At 43.4% G+C, this 22,436-nt stretch overlaps 1 protein-coding gene across 1 annotated transcript in view; it reads right to left on the bottom strand.

Moving 5' to 3' along the window:
• Positions 1-341, bottom strand: part of LOC121628311 (NLR family CARD domain-containing protein 3-like) — a 113,461-nt gene extending 113,120 nt beyond the window's left edge. The window contains exons 1-2 of the mRNA XM_041967332.1: positions 289-341; positions 110-205 (exon numbers count right to left, since the gene is read on the bottom strand). Coding sequence (XP_041823266.1) covers positions 110-205; positions 289-338 — 146 coding nt within the window. The 5' untranslated portion in view covers positions 339-341. The remainder of the gene's footprint in view (positions 1-109; positions 206-288) is intronic.
• Between the last annotated feature and the right edge of the window lie 22,095 nt (positions 342-22,436).

Raw genomic sequence — 22,436 nt, 5'->3', positions numbered from 1 at the left:
TCAGATGTGATGAATCAGATCAGATGATGCAGCAGCAAAGATTCACAGTAAAACCTGATTCTGAGAGTTCAGCTTCAACTTTTACATTTTAATACTGACAACTACTTACTGTCTGTTAGATCCACGACTTTGATGGAAATTGATTAATCGTTTATTTGACCGGTTGCTCATGGACACACAGCTGGGTTCAGGTCCAGGCTGGTTCCTGTGGATCCAGATGTTTGGTGATGTGAGTTGTGATCTCTGACATGGAGAAGAGTCATGGACAGTTAGAGATGGACATCTCACCTCTGAGTGGTTTTAGAGGGAGGGACTCCCTCCTCTCTGTCCTGATCCATGATGCTGGATTCACATCAGCTCACACACACTTTCTACCTTCACCTGCAGAGGAAACACACATCATTCATCTGAACATCAACTGAAATCCTCCTTTCCATCATCTGCTGCTCCTCCTCTGATTGGCTCTGAGTTTCTGCTTCATATCAGAGTCAGATGGATGCAGTCAGACAGCAGTGAGGAAGAGGAAGCTGCCTTCAGCTGCTGGACTTCTATCAGGACACCAGATGGAGGGAGGGAGCTGACCAGCACAGGCCATGATGATGAAACTATTTACAAGACAAAGAGGACCATAATATGCAGAATAATTATAATTCACTTCACTCACATTTTCATATCAAATACAAAGAAGATAAAACAACAGAAGCACTTTAAACACAGTGGAAGTGGGACAGTTTGAGTTAGAAAATATGTCTGAGTGGGTGAACCAGATGTTGGAGATAAAAACAATCCTCCAGATGAGCTGAGAGTGAAAGTTAAAGAGTTCAGCTTTAAGAAATCTGAAATGAACTGAGGAGCTTGTCCATGCAGAGCATCTAGAAGTTCTCACCACAAAGCACATGAACTGGAAACCAGTAAGAAGACCATCAAACAGGAGCCATGTGAGATCTTCTGTTGCTTCCAGAGCTTTGCTGCAGCATCTTGTACAGTCAGAATGATCCAGACAAGTTAAACATGCATCGCTCTGATTTAAATCAGAAGAAATGAAAGTGTGGAAAATCCTTGTAAAGCTGAACACAATCCATCAGAGACTCGTATCCACTCAGTGTCCACTGAGAGCAAGAAGTTTTACTCCCCAGTTACAACCACTCGTCTGTTCTTACTCAGCAGATTCAACATGGATTTAAATTAAAGCTCCACCAAACATCTCTTTTCATTTCTGACCAACATGTTGATCATTTTTCAGAAAACTGACGTTTTGTTTGTAAAATGTTTGGAATAAATTCCAGAGATGAAGCTGATGTTTTGTGATGAACAGCATTTAGTTAAAAACCTTTCAGATATTTAGTTTACCCACATGTGTGAGAAGTCAGTAGATTTTCTGCTGATCAGAGGATAAATGGACTGATTCTGGCAGCTCTAAATGAGCTGCAGAGTAAAGTTCATGTAAACATGCTGGAGGTCAAGACCTTGTTGTTGGTAAGACTGACTTTTATGTACTAAACTAAAACCTGGAGGACAGTAGCCCTCAAGGATCAGAGTTTGTGATCACTGATCTGCAGGTTGTAATGTCATCCACATACTGAAAGAATCAGGAGGAATCTCTGTATGCATGGGACAAGGCTGGATGCTGGTGATCTTCTGCATTACAAGCAGACATGATTCTCTACTGGAAACCACTGCATGGACTCAGGAAGACTTCCAGAAACCACTGTCTGTGAACACAGTTCACCCTGAAACCCAATAATGCAGGTTAAAGCGCCATCATACAGAGAAGAAGCCAGATGTGAACAAGATCCACCTTCTTCCGTCTTCTCTGGACCAAAGCTCATTTAAAATGGTCTGAGGCAAAGTGGAAACGTGGATGAAGATGTGAACTAGTTTGTGGAAAGCATGGACGGCGTGTCCTGCAGACTAAAGAGGAGAGGGAGCATCCAGCTTGTTATCAGTGGACAGGTGAAAAGCTGCATCTCTGATGGGATGGGGCTGCATTAGTGCCTATGGCGTGGGCAGCTTCCACATCTGTGAAGCTCCATCAATGCTGAAAAGTACATGGAGGTTTTAGAGCAACATCTGCTCCCATCCAGACAACGTCTCTTTCAGGGAAGACCTTGCAGATTTCAGCAAGACGATGCTGAACCACATCCTGTATCCATCACAGCAGCTTCACAGGAGAAGAGTCCGGCTGCTGAACTGGCCTGCATGCAGTCCAGACCTTTCACCAGTACACAACATCTGGAGCATCATGGAAACAGAAACCCAGCAACCATGGTCCAGAACTGTAGAGCTGCTAGAATCCTGCATCAGACCAGAATGGGACAACATTCATCTCCTAAAACTCCAGCAACTGGTCTCCTCACGTCCCAGATGTTTCCAGACATGTTAGAAGAAGAGATGCTACACCATGCTGAACACCACCCTGGAACTACTTTTTACACCATGCTGAACACCACCCTGGAACTACTTTTTACACTTTGCTGAACATCACCCTGGAACTACTTTTTACACCATGCTGAACATCACCCTGGAACTACTTTTTACACCGTGCCGAACATCACCCTGGAACTACTTTTTACACCATGCCGAACACCACCCTGGAACTATTTTTTACACCATGCCGAACATCACCCTGGAACTACTTTTTACACCATGCTGAACATCACCCTGGAACTACTTTTTACACCATGCTGAACATCACCCTGGAACTACTTTTTACACCGTGCCGAACATCACCCTGGAACTACTTTTTACACCGTGCCGAACACCACCCTGGAACTATTTTTTACACCATGCTGAACATCACCCTGGAACTACTTTTTACACCGTGCCGAACACCACCCTGGAACTATTTTTTACACCATGCCGAACATCACCCTGGAACTACTTTTTACACCATGCTGAACATCACCCTGGAACTACTTTTTACACCATGCCGAACATCACCCTGGAACTACTTTTTACACCGTGTCGAACATCACCCTGGAACTACTTTTTCCAGACGTGTTGCTGCATCAGATTCACTATCAGCTCATGTTTTCCATCACATTGTAAAATGTCTCAGTTTCATCATCTGCCATGTTGTTTATCTTCTACTGGGAATAAAATATGACCTGATTGGTTTATAAATCAGTGAATTCTGGTTTTCCACACTTTTAGACAGAGTCCCAACGTTGTTGTAGCTGGAGCTGTTTATGTGAAACAAGGTGGAGGTGGATTATAATCCAGAAAATAATGTTGCAACACAGAACTTAAAACCTGAAAAACCTGCCTGACTGTTTTTACTGTGAACACGAAGAGAAAGTCAGAGTTCAAGTTGTTCTGTAGAGCCACATTCCCGCCTCATTACACATCAACAAAACCACAGTTTGATCCTCAGAGAAATAACAATCTGATCATCATGTAGATTTGTCTTCAAACAGCAGAGATCAAAGTTGGAGCTGAAATCAGAAGTGAACACGTTCTCCAAACATTCCAGAAACAAAGAGGAAAGTTCACACTTACAGTTTGTTCAGAGAAGAAGAAGAAGAAGAATCTCCACTGATACACAGGTGAGCTGCTTCCTGGAATGAGTCACATTTCTACCTGTGATGGAGGGAGGACAGGTAGGAGGAGGACAGGTAGGAGGAGGATCGGTAGGAGGAGGACAGGTAGGAGGAGCAACATCAGATCTTCCTCCTCCTCTTTACATTTTACAACCTTACAGAAACATGTCTGACATGTTTTAATAAGTTTAATCCTGAAGTGTCAGATTTTTCCCATCAGTCTTGTTTTCATCTGGAAATCCACACATCACCTGTCTGGTTCTTCCTCCTGTCAGTCCCAGCTGTTTTTAATTTCCCACATCATTTAACGCATCTCGTATGAAAGTAGAATGTGATCAGATTGGTAATTGATCTTTGGGGGGGTGTGGGGAGGAGGGATCACAGTTTGATCCAGACACCTGTACAGCCACATTGGCTCTACTCCACCACTTCTTCCTTCTGGATCAGTTCCAGCAGGAAGTGATGTAATCAGCAGATTGGGGCCACATCTGGTGGATGTGTGGTTCGGTTCAGGCAGCCATGTTCTCCTGCCTCTTCTTCTGGATGATGGATCAGCTGACTGGGAAATGTGGAAAACATCCTTCTATGTGAGTGTGTTCAGAGGATGAAGAGGGAAACGGAGTTACAGTTTTTACCAACATTCCCTGAAACCTCCACCATTTTCTCACAAACAACAAATTCAAACTACGTTCACAAAAGCCCGACTTTACCATGAAAACACACAATCACCTGGAAACCAGTTCAGAGCCAAACAATGATGATGGAGATGTTCCACCTGTACGCTCTGAACCAACAGGTGGTCTGATCACATCATCACATACGTGTGTGTTCAGGTGGGAGTTGTTGTGTGTAGAAAAAATCATCACATTTTATTTATAAAACACTTTTCATCCCATAGAGCAACACAATGTACTTTACACACTGTAACAGTGATGGGTAAATATTAAATTACCATTAAATCAAAAGGTTAAAATTAAGCTTTTACGTACCCAAGAATTTAACCTAACCAAATTAAAAACACACACCTAATCATTCATTATCTCACACACACTCATACAGATAAAACACACCAAACAACAAGGAAGAAATTTCCTCATTATTCATTAATCATCTTTTTATTTACTCCATTAATCTTTATCACACTTAAACTTTGTCCTTCATATTAATTTAGTTCATTTTCATTTTTTTTATATCAGTCTTTATGTATTTCTCTGAGTACAAGTGACGACCTGAGAGACTTTGACCCTGGACTGGGACCAGTGTGGTTCTAGTGGGAGACACTATGTTGTATGTAGACAGGACATATATAAGATAAGATTGTTATAAGAAGGACCGAGAGAAGGAGACGGTCTTATCTGGTCATTCAGGTCATGGTTAACAACACAAAGGTAGAAAACGTCTTGCTTTTTTGTCCAAGATTCTGAACCAAGACAAATGGTCCCAAGAGTCTGGAATGAGTAAAAGTAAAAGTCAAAGGCCCAATCCCATTTCCCCCCTTACCCTTAAAACGGAGCTAGAAGGGGTTGGGCTGAAAAGTCAACCCCTACGAATTGGAACACCCCTTCAACAGTCACATACGTCATCAGTAGTCACTAAAGAACATTTTACACAGGAACTGGAAGAAACTTTAAATAAAAAAAAACAATAAATATATTAAAAAATATTAAACATGGGGCTCAAACAAGAAAAAACCAGCAAAACTGCCGGTGTTCTGTCAGTTTAGCATACGCATCAGAGTAGCATACATTACGTTAATGCGCATGCGGGTTAAGGTTAGGGTTAGGGTTAGATGCAGTTAGTTTGCACTATGCGTATGCTGATCTGACAATGTATGCTAAACTGACAGAACACCGGCTCACACAGGTTAGTGGTTCACCACGGTCTCGTGCTGCAACATGCAACAAATATGACACGAGAGAGATTCCTCCTCAAGAACTTTAAGTCGAGATACTGCATAGTGAAACCTGTTGTCATACACAGTCTATGGTGAAGTAAAATGGGGGGGAATAATAAAAACTATCGCGGCGGCAAACTTGTTGCGCTCATTTTTTCCTTACAGTGCAATTAATTGACTTATTGCTTATCGACAGGCATATGTGGGACGTAATGTACGAATTTTTCATGCAATTAAAATTAATTGTGTGTGCTGGTATACTCTCCTTTTCTCTGTGGCTTTTTTTTTGTGCGAGTGTGTGTTGTCATGCACCTCAAGAAAGCGTGATGTGCATAGAAACACTTGCTTTCTCATATAGAACAGGAAATTTTTCATACCCCTCCGTTTCAAGTGGGCCTCTGAAAAATCTTCGTTTGAAGTGGTATATAGCCCTACCCCTTACCTCTACTCCTCTGTCCTAAAAGGAATTGGGACACCCCTACCCCTTCACGTGAACGCGCAAAACGGAGGAGTAGGGCTAAGGGGTGAAATGGGATTCAGGCAAAATCTACATCTGGTTCTTTTAAGCTGGAATCATGTTTTAATATTGTCTTTAACTTTATTTCTTTTTTATCTATTTTATTTTAGCACATAATTCTGCTTTTATTTCATTAATTGCATTTCTTTTAATCTTTATTTATTTTTTATATATTATATAAATTATGCACTGGTCTGCACTCTGCTGTAATGGTTTATGTAAAACACTTTGAATTGTCTTGTACATAAAATGTGCTATACAAATAAATTTGCCTTTACAGCATCGGGTTTAGTCCCATACTTTCTTCTCTCTGGTCTGATTTCTGTCCTATAAATCTTTTAAGCTGAGATTTGATGTGTGTGTTAAACATTAGTCTCACATCAGATCATGACGGGGTTAAAGTGATGAACCAAACAGACCACGTCATCCCAGCGCTGCAATATTCTCCCCAAGCATTAACAACGTGTCTGAGTGGAAACTTTCTGTTTCTACTCTCTGCTCAGCTGGTGGACGAGCACAGATACAAGCGTTGGATTCTTTAGACTGATGTAGGATGAACTCAGACTAATTTTACCTCATTTGATTCAGTTTCTGGATTTTTAATTTATGTTAGACCTGGCAGAGTTTTGGTCCTGTTATTATCTTTTCATTTACTTTGAACAGAAAAATAAAACAGCTAGGATTTTTTTTTTAGTCTGTTGTCAGTAACAAGCAGTGAAATGCAGCCAAAACATTTAAAATAATTCACATTTTCACTTTTCATTTCTCTTCCCCTGGAAAGAAAACAATAGTTTTCTCCATCCCAACAACTACCTGGAAAGCAGGTCTTGACTGGCCCACAAGACAGTTCCCAGCATCTAGTCCAGGCCTGCCTTACAGCAAGACCGTTACTGGTGGGTTGGGCCTTAACTGGTCTGACTGGATTTATTAATGAACACAAGCAAACTGCCTGGAGCCAAAACAGCTTAAAGAACGAGGAAGGTGGGGACTCAATGGACTCAGAAAAAAGAGAAAAGGGGAGCAGAGAGAGTCCTTATTAAAGAAATAAACAAGCAATTCAGGATGATGAAATGTTTTGATGTTTTTTACGTTCCCACCAGCAGACTCCCGCAGAGAGGACGGTTCAGATCTGAAACCCTGATAAGTCTCTGCAGGGACTTTCTGTCCTTCAGGCTGTTGTCCAACCAGGTTCTGATGCTTCAGACCGTGGATCTATAGAAGGTTTTAAGGACCACAAAAGAGACCATGAACCTCTTCAGGTGGTGGAGCTACTGCCTCACCTTCCTGACCTGAGCCTGTATGTGGAGGGTCCGGGTTGGTCCAGGTTCAGGTGTCCACCAGCGGCACACTGAGGTCTTTGATGGTCCTCAGCCTCTCCACTGGAGGACCACTGATGAAGAGGATGGATGAAGAGGATGAAGGAATGCTGCTGTTTCCTGCTCAAGTCCACCACCAGCTCCTTGGTTTGGCTGATGTTTAGCTGGAGGTGGTTGTCATGGCAACATGTCTCCAGGGTCTCCACCTCCTTCATGTTGGTGGTGTCATCGTTGTTGGAGACGAGACCGAGCAGCGATGTGTCTTCAGAGCAGCAAAAGTAAAGATAAAGTAAAAACACGGAGCACAGGAAGGCGTCTGACCACGGCCGCGCCATCTTTTTACACTCATACATTTATTAGTAGAAACATTAACTTTATTATTAATAAGTACACACGTGTGTGTGTTTTCTATTAAAGTCTGGCTGCTGTACTTCTAGAGGTGTGTGAGTTATGAAGGAAATGTAAAATAAACATGTTCAGATGTCTCTTCTTTACTCAACAACATCAGTAAACCTGTTTATTGGAACCTTTTCATAGAAAAAAGAAAGTCCAGGTTTTCCTTTTCTCACACAAAGCTGAGCTAAACTGGGCTTGTTGTTCAGCTGGTTTGTAATAAAGTTTTTCTATAAAATGTCCATAAATGTTGAAACAATAAAATGTGGACAGGAAGTCCAGCGCTGTACTGGGAAATGACCAGTATGGGTGGAAGTCCATCTGCTGCTGCAGGACACAATAAAACTGGAAATGAGTCCTGCAGCCAAACTGCTGGACTCAAACACCTGGAGGTTTACTTTTATAAAATGAAAGATGAGCTGATTCAGTCACAACAAGGATGAAATATTTCAACGTAGGATCAGAACATAAAGTTTATGTAGCAGCTGCTTTCAATAAGAAGACACCAGCAAAGGTTTTCACTGGAAAGAAAAACACTAACAGTAAAAATCTGAAAGAAGAGCTCCATTATTTCTATTTTAATAATTCTTTACTTCATCAGTTCATTAAACTGACATCCTGCTGTTCACATTTTCACCAGCAGAGGGAGACAAATCACCATCAATGAAGACTCCTCTTCCTCCATTCACACATCTGAGCTAACAGGACTGTGTGTTGGTGTTTTTCTTCTGTGGGCAACCAAAAGTGTTGTTTCTAGCTCCAAATAAAAGGCCCTCCACCTGCTGTCATTCAGCATGCTGCAGCTATAATCTTCACAGTGGAAGGTCTCAAAACCTTCATGAGTCTCTTCAGTCTTCATACATTCAAAGGAAGAAAGTCGCTGCTAAGATGTGACGACCACATCCTGAGAGCTCTGAGTTCCAGGAACAGACGGTGGGAACAAGATGATGGAAAAGCTCAGTTCAGCCGAGCACATCAGGGTTTATCCACACAAAGCTAACATGGAAATATCAGTGATACTGGGAAAGAACGGCTTCCTGGACTTTTCATTTAGTAAAGACGTCCTGATACCAATAATAGAATCCATGTGCAGGAATAAAAAGCAGATTTCTGGCAGACCTAGCAGTGGAAACTTCTTTCTAAACGTCTTATTTACCTGATAAAAATATTGCTGAGTCATGTTTCCATGTGTGTAAAAATGGAATAGTGAGCGTTTCCATGTATTACAGGATGTTTTACAGAATATACAAACATTTACATACAATAGTTCTATGGTTCATTAAAGAGGTAAAAATAGAAAAAAAGTAAAAATATCAAGAACAAATCCCTGATTTAAACAAGTTTTATATCTGAACTTGTTTTTCTAACTAATCACATGACCTTTCTTTCTAGAAACACCTTCACCAAATTCTTAAAGGTGATTAATAATTAATAGAAACATTAAATGAATGCTGCCATGTATTAAATGTGCAGTGAGGATCATTTTTAAAAGAATCTAAACTTTAACAGTGTTGTTGTAAAGAAGAAGCTTTACTTCTTCTGTGCTGGATATGGAGTCTCTATTTTTATCTATTATCTATTTAGTGACGAGCAGAGAAGTGAAGTGTTTGCAGCATCATCAGACATCAGAGCTGATACAGCAGATGTATATTTGTAGACATTTTACAGCTGCAGCAGCTGATTTAAGATGAAAACATCAGATGGAAACAGGAACGCTCTTGTGTTTCTACCACTTCATCCATTATTAGCTTCTAGGCTTTATTTAGCTTCTACTGGCTGCAGTGGAAACTGGGAACCTTCACATTAGTGCAGCACAGAAAGAAACTGTTCTCTGCAGCAAGAATTTCATGGAACAAAGACTTTTTCCACAGAGATTTTTATGCTGTTTAGTTGTACGAGAGCGGCTTGATTCCAAATATTCCTTCTGATGCTGGTTTCTCCACATGAAGCTGCTTTTTACTAGATAAGCTCCTTTATCCTGGTATCTGCTTCCTGACTTTCATCTATTGAGATAAAAGCCAGAATGAGAAGAAAAGTCCATCTTTTCCTCCAGATGTGGAGATGTAGCTGCTGCAGGTTGGGCCAGTCTAGGCTTCGTTATTCTGAAGACAAAGACCTTCAGAGAACAAATGAAAACACTTCTAGTTCACCCCTGAAACAGCAGCTTGTTGCTGGAAACTCATTTTAAATGGAAACAAACTTCAAACTGAAATCATGTGATAAGCAGACATCTGATATGAGCAGAAAGGGGAGAATTTGTCTTTCCCATGTTTGCATGTTCCACATCTTTAGCGGTGAAATCTGCTGGGAGCAATTCTCCCAGTGTTCATTTCTTTTCCTTTTCTTCACACAAAGATTTTTACAGCAGAAAAAAAGACTGACAGGATTTATTTTTGTCCTCCAGACAGAAAGGAAAGAAAACCTTGTGCAGCTTGGCCTCAGATTCCTTCAGTGACATGAGCAGAAGAAGAGAATTGTGTGAAAAGGATCCTAAGTGGAAGGAAGGGAGGGAACAGAGTTAAAGACAGAGCTGACTAAATGGAGCAGAGTTCAGCCATATGAAGCAGGCAGAGAATAAAGGTAAGGCCTTCCTGGAGTTCATGAAGAGCAGATTCACTCAGATGTCTGCAGACAGCAAGCGTGCAGAGCCAGAGAAGGAGCTGCTGAAGTGTTGAAGGACACTCTGGAAGGTCTGGAGAAGCTCCACGTCTTCCTGGATGCCGTGGAGAAGCTGGCCGCCACCTCACTGCATGTGTTCGCTGAGAAGCAGGTGTTACACCTGCCTGAAAAGATCCCACTCAGTCATGTTCAGGCTGCACCACTAATCTGTCCTCTCCTCCTGGAGGTTCAAAGAGATGCACAAGTTTCCTTCCTTCCCAAACTTCCCAATGTGGAGGTGTTGGCTTCCCAGCTGGACACATACATGCACATCACCAAGACCATTTGTGAGGAGAGGAAGAAAAGCTGAACTCATATTTAGTCAGCAACACCTTTTATTCTTTATACACACATTTTTAAAGCTACACTAGAATAAAAGTGTGATTTTATTGTAGATGATTTTAACAGGAAACTGAAGTCAGCCGTTGATGCTGTAGCTCCACTTAAAACCAGAACTAGAAGATCCAAACTCACACCATCGCGGAGAAACCAAGAAACCAGAAACCTGGAAAGAAGCTGCAGGAGAGCAGAGAGGAAACGGAGGAAATCAAGATGAACTTTTCATTTAGAACGTTTGAAGGAACAAGTCAGAGTTTACAATAAAGCAGTGAAACAGGCCAGAACGCTCCACTTTTCATCTGATTCCACACAATAAAAATAATCCCACATTCCTTTTTAAAACAACACGTCTTTTAATAAACCAGGTTTGAACAAGTCCTCCATGACAGCATCACATGCTGCATGTGAGGACTTTGCAGACCACTTCAGAAGTAAAATCAATGCTATTAGATCCAGTTTTTATCTCAGCGACATGTTGATCTTAACAGACCTGAAGCTTTGTTTTTACCCGAGGAAACACTGGAGAGTTTGTCCTGGTTGATGCAGAGATGCTGCTCCAGTTTTCTCCCAACTCAACCAACAAGCTGCCTTTTAGATCCATTCCCACATCACTTTAAACATGTGATGCTTTCTTTGAGCGTGAGCTTGTAGACGTGGTGAGGTCCTCCTTCAGACGGGCGTCTTCCCATCTGCCTGTAAAACAGCAGTGGTGAGGCCCCTTCTGAAGAAGAGGAATTTACACCCAAACCTTCTGGAGAACCACCGACCTGCATCCAACTCACCGCTTTTACCTCACATGATAGAAAAAGTTCTTTTTATTCACTTACACAAGTTTCTGAATAAACAGAATATTTTAGAAGGATCTGAATCTGGTTTTAGGACCAACCACAGAACCGAGACGCCCTTTTAAACATTGTTAACCACCTCAGGTGGAACTTGGACCCACAGAAACTTCCAGTCCTGGTTCTACTGGATCTTAGTGCCGCCTTTGATCCAGTAGATCAGCAGGTTTTATTAGACAGACTCAGAAGTCTGGTGGGCCTCTCAGGTCCTGGTCTTAAATGCTTTTACTCCGATCTCACAGATCCACAGTTTCCAAGCTTGAACTGAGCTTTTGTTCCTGGACTTGAACATCTGCGAGTCTCAGAACATGATGATCCCACCACTCTCCTTCTGTGGGACACTTCCACATCCCAAACATCCCGTTCATCCACAGGAACTCAGTACACTCCTTTTCCACCAGCACTTTACTTTCTACAAGGCTTGAAAGCAGCTGGATCTGGTCTTCTCAACACACAACTAGCAGCGTGAAGCTTTGACACGTTCCCTCATCTCTGCAGCTGCACAGCTGAACATCTTTCAATCAGGAGTTGTTGCTGCATCTTCAGGTAGAAAAGGATAGAAATGGTCAAACCTCTTGAGCCCTCAGATATGAAGTGCTGCATTCTACCATTATTCCCATTAGCTGAGCAGGGCCACTGGCCTTGTTTGTGTAGGTTCTGGTCCAGAAAATCCACTTCTAGTGTCTCATACAGCCGTTCACAGATGCTGAGAAGCTGTCAGTTTAACAGCTTGATGTGTGTCCAGCTTGTTACTTTCCTTTCATTCTCACATCCCCCCGTTCCATAGAAGGAATCTGCAGCGGCAGGAGAACTTGTCCAGGTCATCTTCTCCACACTGAGTAGAGCAGCAGCTTTCTGGAAGGAACACAATGTGAAAACATCACCAGTGAAGCTACAAGATGTTTGAACTGGCAGCTGGATCCATTTCTTCTGATCACAGTTCATTAGTTTCATCACATCCTAAGAGTCATGAAGGTCTTTGCTTGTGTAAAGTCAGACATCAGATCCTGGTTTCAGTGAGAATATTTATCTTCCTGTTCTTCTCTCCATGTGTGAGCAGTGCCAGCTTGATGAAGCTCCAATAATTAAGCCTCGTTGTGGATTTTAACATTAACAGCTACTTTTCTTAAACCATTTCAACTTTGTTAGCAGCTCCATTTCCTCCTGCTTTCCTCTTATCTCTGGTCCGATCCACGTTTCAAAGATCTGCAGCCCTTTCATCTTCAGGCAAAGCGTTTGTCTTCTGAGCTTTAATCGCCATGACGACGCATGCACCGCTTCACTTTCTGCATGTTGCCAGTATCACCAAGACCTTGTTGAGATGCTTTATTCTAGTGTTACACTCCTGGCTCGATGAGCTTCTACAGAGCTTCTCCTCTACTGGGATGTTTCTTCTAAGGCCCTCAATCCTCTTGAAGACACCAAAGTAAAGTCTTACTGCATCAAACCAGGACGTCCGCTAGACTCAGTACGACTGGAGAACTGTTCAGTTAGGGGGTCAGGGCGAGTCATTTCTCCCGGCCAGAGCCGCATGTCGTCTCACATGCCTGTATGTTCTGGTTGTGTTTACCCACAATGCACTTTGCTTTGTAGTCCACTTCATGGATTTGGTCCACTTGAAGCGGACCGAGATTCACATCAGTACTTGGACCGAGTCCACTTTCTTTGATCCGGATCAGAACTGGTTTGTTCACAATTCCCCAAACAAAGAGGACTTTCCCAGCAAACGGAGCAGGATTCTGATCAAAAAGGGCTGGTGTAAACGCGCCGCTTGGTTCCCTTCCAGGTTCCCCCAGAAACCAGATGTTCCAGTTCCTCCTGGTAAATGTCCTTCCCTTCCATGTGGATAAAACACGTTCAGCATCAAGCATGGTTACTTCTAAATTAATGATGGAATAAAGTCCAACGTTTGTTAGAAGAAAAAATCATTTTCAAGATGAAACAAAAAATTTTCAATCAGCATTTTTTAAAGAAGCTCAAATTTTCATAAAGCAGGTTTCACTCATTTTAGCTCCACATGCAGAATTATTCTAAATAGAAATATAATTAAATAAAATAAATGCTAAAGGAGAGTTAGAAAATAGAGGAAGGAGCCAAATAAACTCCAGGAAAGAGAAGGAATCCAGCAGGAGAAGCTTCAGGATTCAGACAGAATGTGGAGGTCCCAGAACCAGAGACACAAAAGAAAAAAACAAACACCCCAACAAACAAAGGCTGAACATGGAGGTCCAGACAAGACAAACAGAACGGGGATTCACACAAAGACACAGCTCCAGTTTTAGTCCTACAGGAGCACTTTTTTTATTTGTTAAGAACTTAGATTATAAATTCCACCTGGTCCTGATGAGCCCAGTTTTAGAACAGCTGCTTTTTCATTGTAGTGCCAATAACTTGTATTACAGCAAAAAGGCATCGATAAAACAACTTCTCATTGTTTAAACATGGAAATAAAAACTGTCTGGGCTTCTGGGAAAATCAGCTGGTTGGTTAGGAACCATTTACAGAGGCTGAGGGTCCATGCTGAAGTGGCTTCAAGTCCACGTCTGTGGACTTTGACATGTGTCGTTCCCCAAAACGGAGGACAATAAAGTTTTGTTAAGTAAACAAGCTTTAATATCTTCCAACCCATTAATATTGTTCAGGTTAAAAACCAACATAAATTTCCCTCTGGAATTAAAATATGTGACATTTTTAACAAGTTCTGGAACATTTCTATCAGATCCACATTAAACTGGTATAAACTGGTTTCATTTAAAAAACAGGTTTCTAATTAAAGATCAGGAAAAAATGTCAATCTGCTCCAAATCTATCATGTCTACAAACTGCAGCTACACAGGGCAGATGGATGGAGATGCAGACTAATGGGAAATCTCCGTCTTTTCTTTTTTTTTTTTTTTTTTTTTTTTCACCTGTCTTGTCCAGCATCGTTGCAAACAGAATGATTGTCTGGCTGCCGTCTGGTGCTGGGCAATTTTACTCTATCAAGCAGGGATTTATACTACATGTATAAAGTCCCTCTTGATGATATGAAAAACTTTATTAAATCAAACTCTTAATGCTGGACTCGACCGGAGGGGACAGAGAGAGAGAGAGAGAAAAGAAAGGAGAGAGAAGAGGGAGGGGAGAGAGAGGGACAGAAAGGGTGTGGGGAGTGCGGGTGGGGACTTCAGACATCATACAAAAGACCATGTAATCCATACTACTTACAACATATATAGCTAAGATCATCCTAGCCAGTAGGTCATTACAGAACTAGTTGATAATAGTAACAATAATAATAATCACAATAATAATAATAATAATAATAATAATAATAATAGTAATAATAATAATAAGAGTAATAATAATAATAATAATAACAGAAATAATAATAAAATTTTAAGAATAATTATAAGAATAGAGAGAAAAGGTATATTGAGGAAAAAAAATATGATAATAGATATAAGTGAAACTGCTGTATTCAAGAACACACGCAGAGAAACCTGTGTGGATGTGCTGGAGGACTCGGCTACACGGCGACGCAGAGACTATGTCAACATACCGAATATACGGAGTGGAGACGTTCAGGAAGGAGTGACCATGCAGAGTGATCATGCAGATGCCACCTCACCTGAACAGAGGCCAGAGTCAGGCCAGCGGTCCCGAGACCCAGGCCACCAGCCCCCCCGTAGGCAACAGACCCCGACCGGTCCACAGAGACGACCACTCGTCCGCCCAGGAAGACAGCAGCAGGAGACCCCAGCAGGAGCCCCCCCGCGGACACAGGCACCGGCCCCGGCAGGCCGAGGCCAGCAGTCCCCGACCCCCCCCCGAGCACCGGCCGCCCGGGACAGACGGGGCAGAGGGCCCGGGCCCAGGAGCGCAGGGACACCCCCCACCCCCACAGGCCAAGGGCCAGCACGCCACCCGGGGGGACCCGGCCCGCCCAGACGGCCACCGCCAGAGGCCAGCCCCACACCCCAGTGCCCAGCCGCACACCCCGAGAACTAGTCCTGCCCCCCCCAGACCAACACACACACAAACAAACACACACACACACACTCTCCTTCCACTCCTCCATTCATCCTCCCACGCATACACCATCCATCCCTCACATACTCTTTCCTCCCACACACACACACCATCCTTCCACCGTCCATCCTCCCACACACACACCATCCTTCCACCATACATTCTCCCACACATACCCCATCTTCCCACACATACATCATCCTTCCACCATCCATCCTCCCACACATACACCATCCTCCCTCTCATACACCATACATCCACCTTCACATACCCCATCCTCCCACACACACACACACTATCCTTCCACTACCCATCCTCCCACACATACACCATTCTCCCACACATACACCATCCTCCCTCTTCTACACCATACATTCACCTTCACATACCCCATTCTCCCACACACACACACACACTATCCTTCCACTACCCATCCTCCCACACATACACCATTCTCCTACCCATACACCATCCTCCCTCTCATACACCATCCATCCTCCCACACACACACCATCCTTCCGCCATCCATCCTCCCACACATACCCCATCCTCCCACACATACATCATCCTTCCACCATTCATCCTCCCACACATACCCCATCCTCCCACACACACACACACTATCCTTCCACTACCCATCCTCACACCATTCTCCTACCCATACACCATCCTCCCTCACATACACCTTCCTCCCACACAAACACCATCCTTTCACCATCATCCTCCCGCCACCTTATGTCCCGGGGGGACAGCCTCAGCCAGGAGGCGAGGAGACATGAGCCAGGCCCCCACCCCCCCACATCGCCCCAGCCCCCCACTCCCCACCCCCAAAACAGCACCTTCCCCCCAGGGCCAGCAGCCAGAATCCCCCGGGACAGCCCGCCCACGCCCCGGGCCAATGCGACAGGCCACCCGGCCCGCCCCGCCCCCGGGCCATCCATGGAGACAGGGGCGCTTAAAGACCCCATCCCCCTTCCCTCCCCCACTAGCGAGGGAATATATTATGTGCTGTTTGCAATTAAAAGAGTTAAAATTGGGGGGCAGTAACTGCATTGAGGAGGGGGTGGGGCCACCTGAGCAGTCCCACCCACCTGACCTCGCATGTTCCGCCCCCCAAAACGTGTTTGTATGTTGCAAATGTTATTTGTGCTCAGTGACTAAGTGGAATTAAAAGCTGGGAGGCATGCTGCCGCTTGGCGAAGCAGTGGGGCCACTATGATGACCCCCCTGCCCCGCCCAGCGCAACAAGCACACCTCCCACAGCCCTACCTGTGTATGTAGTGAAGAGTGGGGGAGGGGAGGGGTCAGGAGATGTAGGTCTAGAGGGGAGTGAACCTCCCCCCTGGAAGACGACCCGCCAGCGGCTTAGGGCGCCCCCGTCCTCCGCCGGCCCCGAAGGGCGTCACAGGCCCGGAGCAGCCACCCAACCCAGGCACGCCACGAACCCCCCCAGGGGCCAGCCACCAGCCCAAGGGGCCACCTTCCTCTTTCTGAGTGGGAGGGGGGCGAGGCGAAGGAAGGGAACCCCAGGCCCACGCCCCCGACACCCGGCCAGGGCGCCCCCCAGAGGACACGTCCTAACCCCTGCAAAAACACACACCCTTTTTTTTTTTTTTTTTTTTTTTTTTTTCCCTCCAGCCACTCACACACCCTCACACACACCTCTATACACAAACACCTCAAAACATGCACATACCTCCACACACACACCTCAGGCACATACCTATAAAAACACACACCGGTGCCTCCATACCCACACATGGAAACTTTCATACACACACGCCCACATACACACACACTCTCATACCCCTCCATACACATACACCACTACACATACACTCACATACATACCTGCATATACACACAAACACCTCCATACATACTCACGCCTCCACCCACACCTTTACTCCTCCACACACACATCGACCTCCACATGCACACACTCACATATACACACCTTCACACACACACACACACATACATCCCACATAGACCTCCACACATACACCCGCACACCCCTCACACACACACACATAGACGCACACACCCAGACCTTCATACACACCTACACACACGTACAGCACACACATGCCTCTACACCCACCCACACACACACATACGTACAGACACACACACACACACCCACCTATATATACACACACCCCCACCCAGGTTCTGGGGCTGCGACCAAGCACCAGGGCAGGGACCAATCAGCCCCCGGCACGGCACATCCGGACGGGCCCAGCCCCCCCCCCCAGCAGCGGCAGACCCCCCACCCCCAGGAGCGGGGGGAGACCCGACGCCCCAGAGCCCGGGGCCCCCACCCGGCCCACTCCGGGCCCGACCGGCCACCCGGCCAGGGGCCGACGGACACCGACCCAGGCACCCCGGCAGCCAACCCCCACCGCCACGAGGCAGCCCCACCCCAGATCGGAACCCCCAGCCGACCCAACAGTGGAGCAGCCGAGATCCCCACCCAGGAGACAACCGGAGACCCGAAGCCACCAGGGACCCCCCACCCACATCCACCGTCATCCCAGCGAAGCCGCAATCCTCCACCTACTTTAAGTGATGTAGCCAGTCACAGGGGACCAGAGGGAATGAAAGTCATCTGATTGGTTCCTGGAGGAGGCAGACATTGTCTCAATGCTGATGTGGTCTAACAGGAGATTTCTAAACTGCTGGATAGACAAATTATTCTTATCTTTCCAGTTCACAAGAATAGTTTTCTTTGCGATGCATAAGGCTGCGAGGACCAAGTTTATGGAGTGTATTCCTATGTTGGTGTCGCCCAGGTCGCCCAGTAGGCAAAGTGTGGGGTTTGCAGAAAAACTGGTTTTAAACCATTTTGAGAGATCTTCACACACCTTAATCCAGAACCTTTGGACAGGTGTGCAGGACCACAGCGCATGGATGTAGCTATCAGAAGTGTTCTCAGAGCAGTGTGGGCAGATATCTGATGGTGAAAGGCCCATCCTGAACATCCTGTGTCCTGTATAATGAGTTCTATGGAGAATTTTGAATTGTATTAGTTGTATATTTGAATTCTGAGTCATTTTAAACGTGTTTAAACATATTTGTGACCATCTTTTCTTATCAAAGTTATTAGATAAATCATCTTCCCATTTTGAAGTTGGGAGAGATATCCTGTCTTCTAGCTTTGCAAGTAATCTATATATTTTTGATAATAATTTTGGAGTATTAAGATTCAAGAATTCTGCTATTCTGACAGGAAGCTGCAAGTCTAACTGTACAGGTGTATACTTCTTATATATAATTGATTTTAGTTGGTGGTACTCTAAGAATTTATTACTGATGATTCCATACTGTGAGATTATTGTGCTGAAAGATACAAAGTTTCCATTTTCTATTATCTGTCCTAACTGTTGTATTCCTTTAGTCTTCCATTGAGTGAAGTTTATCATCTTTTTGTTCTGCAGGATGTCAGGGTTGTTCCAGATGGGTGTAAGTCTACATGGAAAGAGGGAAGATCTGGTTATCTTACAGAATTCCCACCAAGCCATTAAGGAAAAACGGATGTTAAGGCTTTTAAAGCACTTATATGGTTTAATGGTTGAGCTGATGAACGGCAGGTCAGAGATGACTAAGTCCTCACACAAAGCCTGCTCCACATCTAGCCACGGCTCATCCAGATAACTGGGTTTGAGCCACTTGGAGATGTACTGCAGCCTGTTAGCTATAAAGTAGTGATTAAAGTTTGGTAGGTCCAGTCCTCCTCTATCTTTAGTCTGCTGTAAGGTTTTAAGACTGATACGTGACGACTTGTTTTTCCAAAGAAACTTGGATATGAAAGAGTCCAGAGATTTAAACCAACTGGTGGAGGGTTTAGTGGTTATCACTGAAAATAAGTAATTAACTTTAGGTAGGATCATCATCTTAATGGTGGCAACTCTCCCCATTAGTGAGATGGGTAAGCGCCTCCACCGTAAGAGATCATCTTCTATTGTTTTTAGTAGCTGAACATAGTTTAATTTTGTTAAATCTGATAATCTAGGGGAAATATTTATACCTAAATATCTAATGTTTCCTGTCTGTATTTTGATATTAGGGATGTTTTGTAGGTCACAGTTGATGGACATGGCTGTAGTCTTAGCCCAGTTAATGGAATAATCAGATATTGATGAGAACTTATTAATAACCGTGATTGTCTGAAAGAGTGATGTTTGTGAGTTCTGAAGGAAAAGTAATACATCATCTGCATAAAGACTTATTTTATGTTCTATGTTTTTGCCCTGGATTCCTTTAATTTCTATATTTTGTCTAATAGCAGCTGCTAACGGCTCTATGAAAATGGCAAAAAGTGAGGGGGAGAGTGGACAGCCCTGTCTGGTGCCTCTCTGTAAGCGGAAGCTTGGAGAAGTTTGATCGTTGGTTTTCACACATGCATTTGGGTTATTATATAATATTTTAATCCTCTCTATGAAAGAAGGCCCAAACCCAAATTTATCTAGTGTTGCAAATAGAAACTTCCAGTTTACCCTGTCGAAGGCTTTTTCTGCATCTAGAGAAATGATTGTGGATTCTAGATTATGTAAAGTAGAGTAATCTATGAGGTTAATTAGTCTACGCGTGTTAGTAGATGAATGTCGACCTTTTATAAAACCTGTCTGGTCCGGATGTATTATAAGAGGGGTTATTTTTTCTATCCTTCTGGCAAGAGCTTTACTAATTATTTTCAGGTCTACATTTATTAAAGATATGGGACGGTAACTGGATGGAAGTGTGGGGTCTTTGCCTGGTTTTAGCAATAGTGTTATATTAGCTAAGTTCATATTTTGCGGTATTTTTTGTTTTTCCTGTATTTCTAACAACATATTATAAAATGTAGGAGCTAGCGTTGTCCAGAATTCCTTGTAAAATTCTGCTGAGTAACCATCTGGACCCGGGGCTTTATTGTTGGGCATATGTTGGAGAGCTTCGTGGAGTTCATCTACAGTAATAGGTGCATCTAAATTTATTTTATTTTCATTTTTTAGTTTTGGTAGATTAATGTTGTTTAAAAATTGTTCAATATGTTCATCTGTTGGATTAATCTGTGATTCATATAATGTTTTATAGAAGCTTCTAAACGTGTCATTTATCTTGTCTGGGTCATGGCTGATGTTTCCGTCTTGATCTTTAACAGAGGAGATTGTTGTTTTCTCCTTGTTTGTTTTTAGTTGATTTGCTAAAAACTTTCCAGATTTGTTACTATGTTCAAAGTTCTCCAAACGAAGTCTTTGCACTAAAAATTGTGTTTTTTTATCTATAATTTCTTTAAGTTGCAATTTAGTTTTCCTTATATTATTCATTGTGTGCTCTTCGGGGGAAATGCGGTAAGCCTCCTCCAATGATTTAATCCTGAGTTCTAATTCTAAAACTCTTGCTGTTTCCTTCTTCTTCTTATGTGAGGAGAAGGAAATTATTTTCCCTCGCATTACTGCTTTTCCTGCTTCCCAAAGGAGACACGCTGAAGTTTCAGGCATGTCATTTTTTTCTATATAAATTGACCATTCTTTTTTAAAATAATCAATAAACTCAGGATCTTTCAATAAAGAGGTGTTAAATCTCCAGCTTTTACCAATCGGTTTATTATTTTTGATTCTCAGAGTGAATGAAACTGGTGCGTGATCGCTGATGCTGATTGGATGTATCTGAGTCTCTGAAATGTCGCCCATTAGTGAGTTACTATTTAATATATAATCTAGTCTAGAGAAGGAGTGGTGAACTGAAGAGAAGAAGGTGTATTCTCTTAGTTTAGGATGGTGAGAGCGCCAAGCATCGCAAAGACCAAAATCCTTCATGTACTGTTTGATAGTTTCTGACGACTGCCAGACTCGATGACTACCTGATGTGCTGCAGCGATCTTGTTCAGTCAAGACTACATTAAAATCACCAGCTAACACTATTCTGTTATCTGAATAATTCTGGAGTGTAGCAAACAGGGAGTGGAAAAAGGAGGGATCATCTACATTGGGACCGTACACATTGGTAATACATAATTTGATATTGCAAATAGATAATAAAGTTATCAGAAATCTGCCTTCCGGATCCACTACTGTGCTATCTATGTCAAAATTTAGTCTCTTATTAATAAGAGTAGCTACTCCTCTCTGCCTAGAATTATAACAGGCTGAGTAAACATGAGGAAACTGAGCTGTTTTAAGAAGATCTATGGTTGAGTTTGTTAAATGAGTCTCTTGTAGTAAGACAATGTCAGCCTGCAGCTCCTGTAATTTATTAAAGATCTTCAACCTCTTCTCCCTGGAACCGGCTCCATGTACATTCCAACAGACGATTTTTAACATGGTTATTGTGAACGGTTTAATGCTTCATGCGTGTTACTGACGTGTGTGTCTTTGTGCGCCCCTCTGCGTGTTCGCGCGTGTTTGCGTGCAGCCTGACTGCGCGTGTTTATCCGTGTGTTAAATATCCGTATATGTACCTTAATGCGTGTTCTCTCATACATAAAACGCGAGTGTTTATATGTATCATGTATGGTGCGGCTGTGCGTCCTGACGGTGTTCGACCGGCTGCGTGCGCTGCTGATATTACGAGCTGGATTACAATTAACAGTGAAGGCGTGAAATAGAAAGAGAGTGAAAAGTGAGAGTGGTTGTGTGTAAGAGAAAAACAAAACAGAAAAAAAATACATCGATGTAGGTGTAGAGGCTGTGGTGAGGACGAGAGGTGTGTTCTACTGTCAGTGATCTATAATGGCGAGTTAAGAGTGATCATTGTGAGAGATTGACTTACAGCACCTGGGATCAGAAGAGCCACGGCGTGATGTTGGGGTCCCGGTAAAGCTGGCCGTCAATAAATAATTTGTCCACTGCGATGACTGCTCGGGATCCTTCCGTGGTGAATTTTCGTCTAATCGGGAAAAGGATTCTTCTCCGGTCAAGAATTTCCTTTGGAAACTGGTCG

This window comes from Melanotaenia boesemani, chromosome 2 (genome assembly GCF_017639745.1).
Source record: "Melanotaenia boesemani isolate fMelBoe1 chromosome 2, fMelBoe1.pri, whole genome shotgun sequence".
Classification (NCBI taxonomy): Eukaryota; Metazoa; Chordata; class Actinopteri; order Atheriniformes; family Melanotaeniidae; genus Melanotaenia; species Melanotaenia boesemani.
Note: the sequence above shows the minus strand (reverse complement) of the source record. Positions and strands in the feature narration are given on the sequence as shown.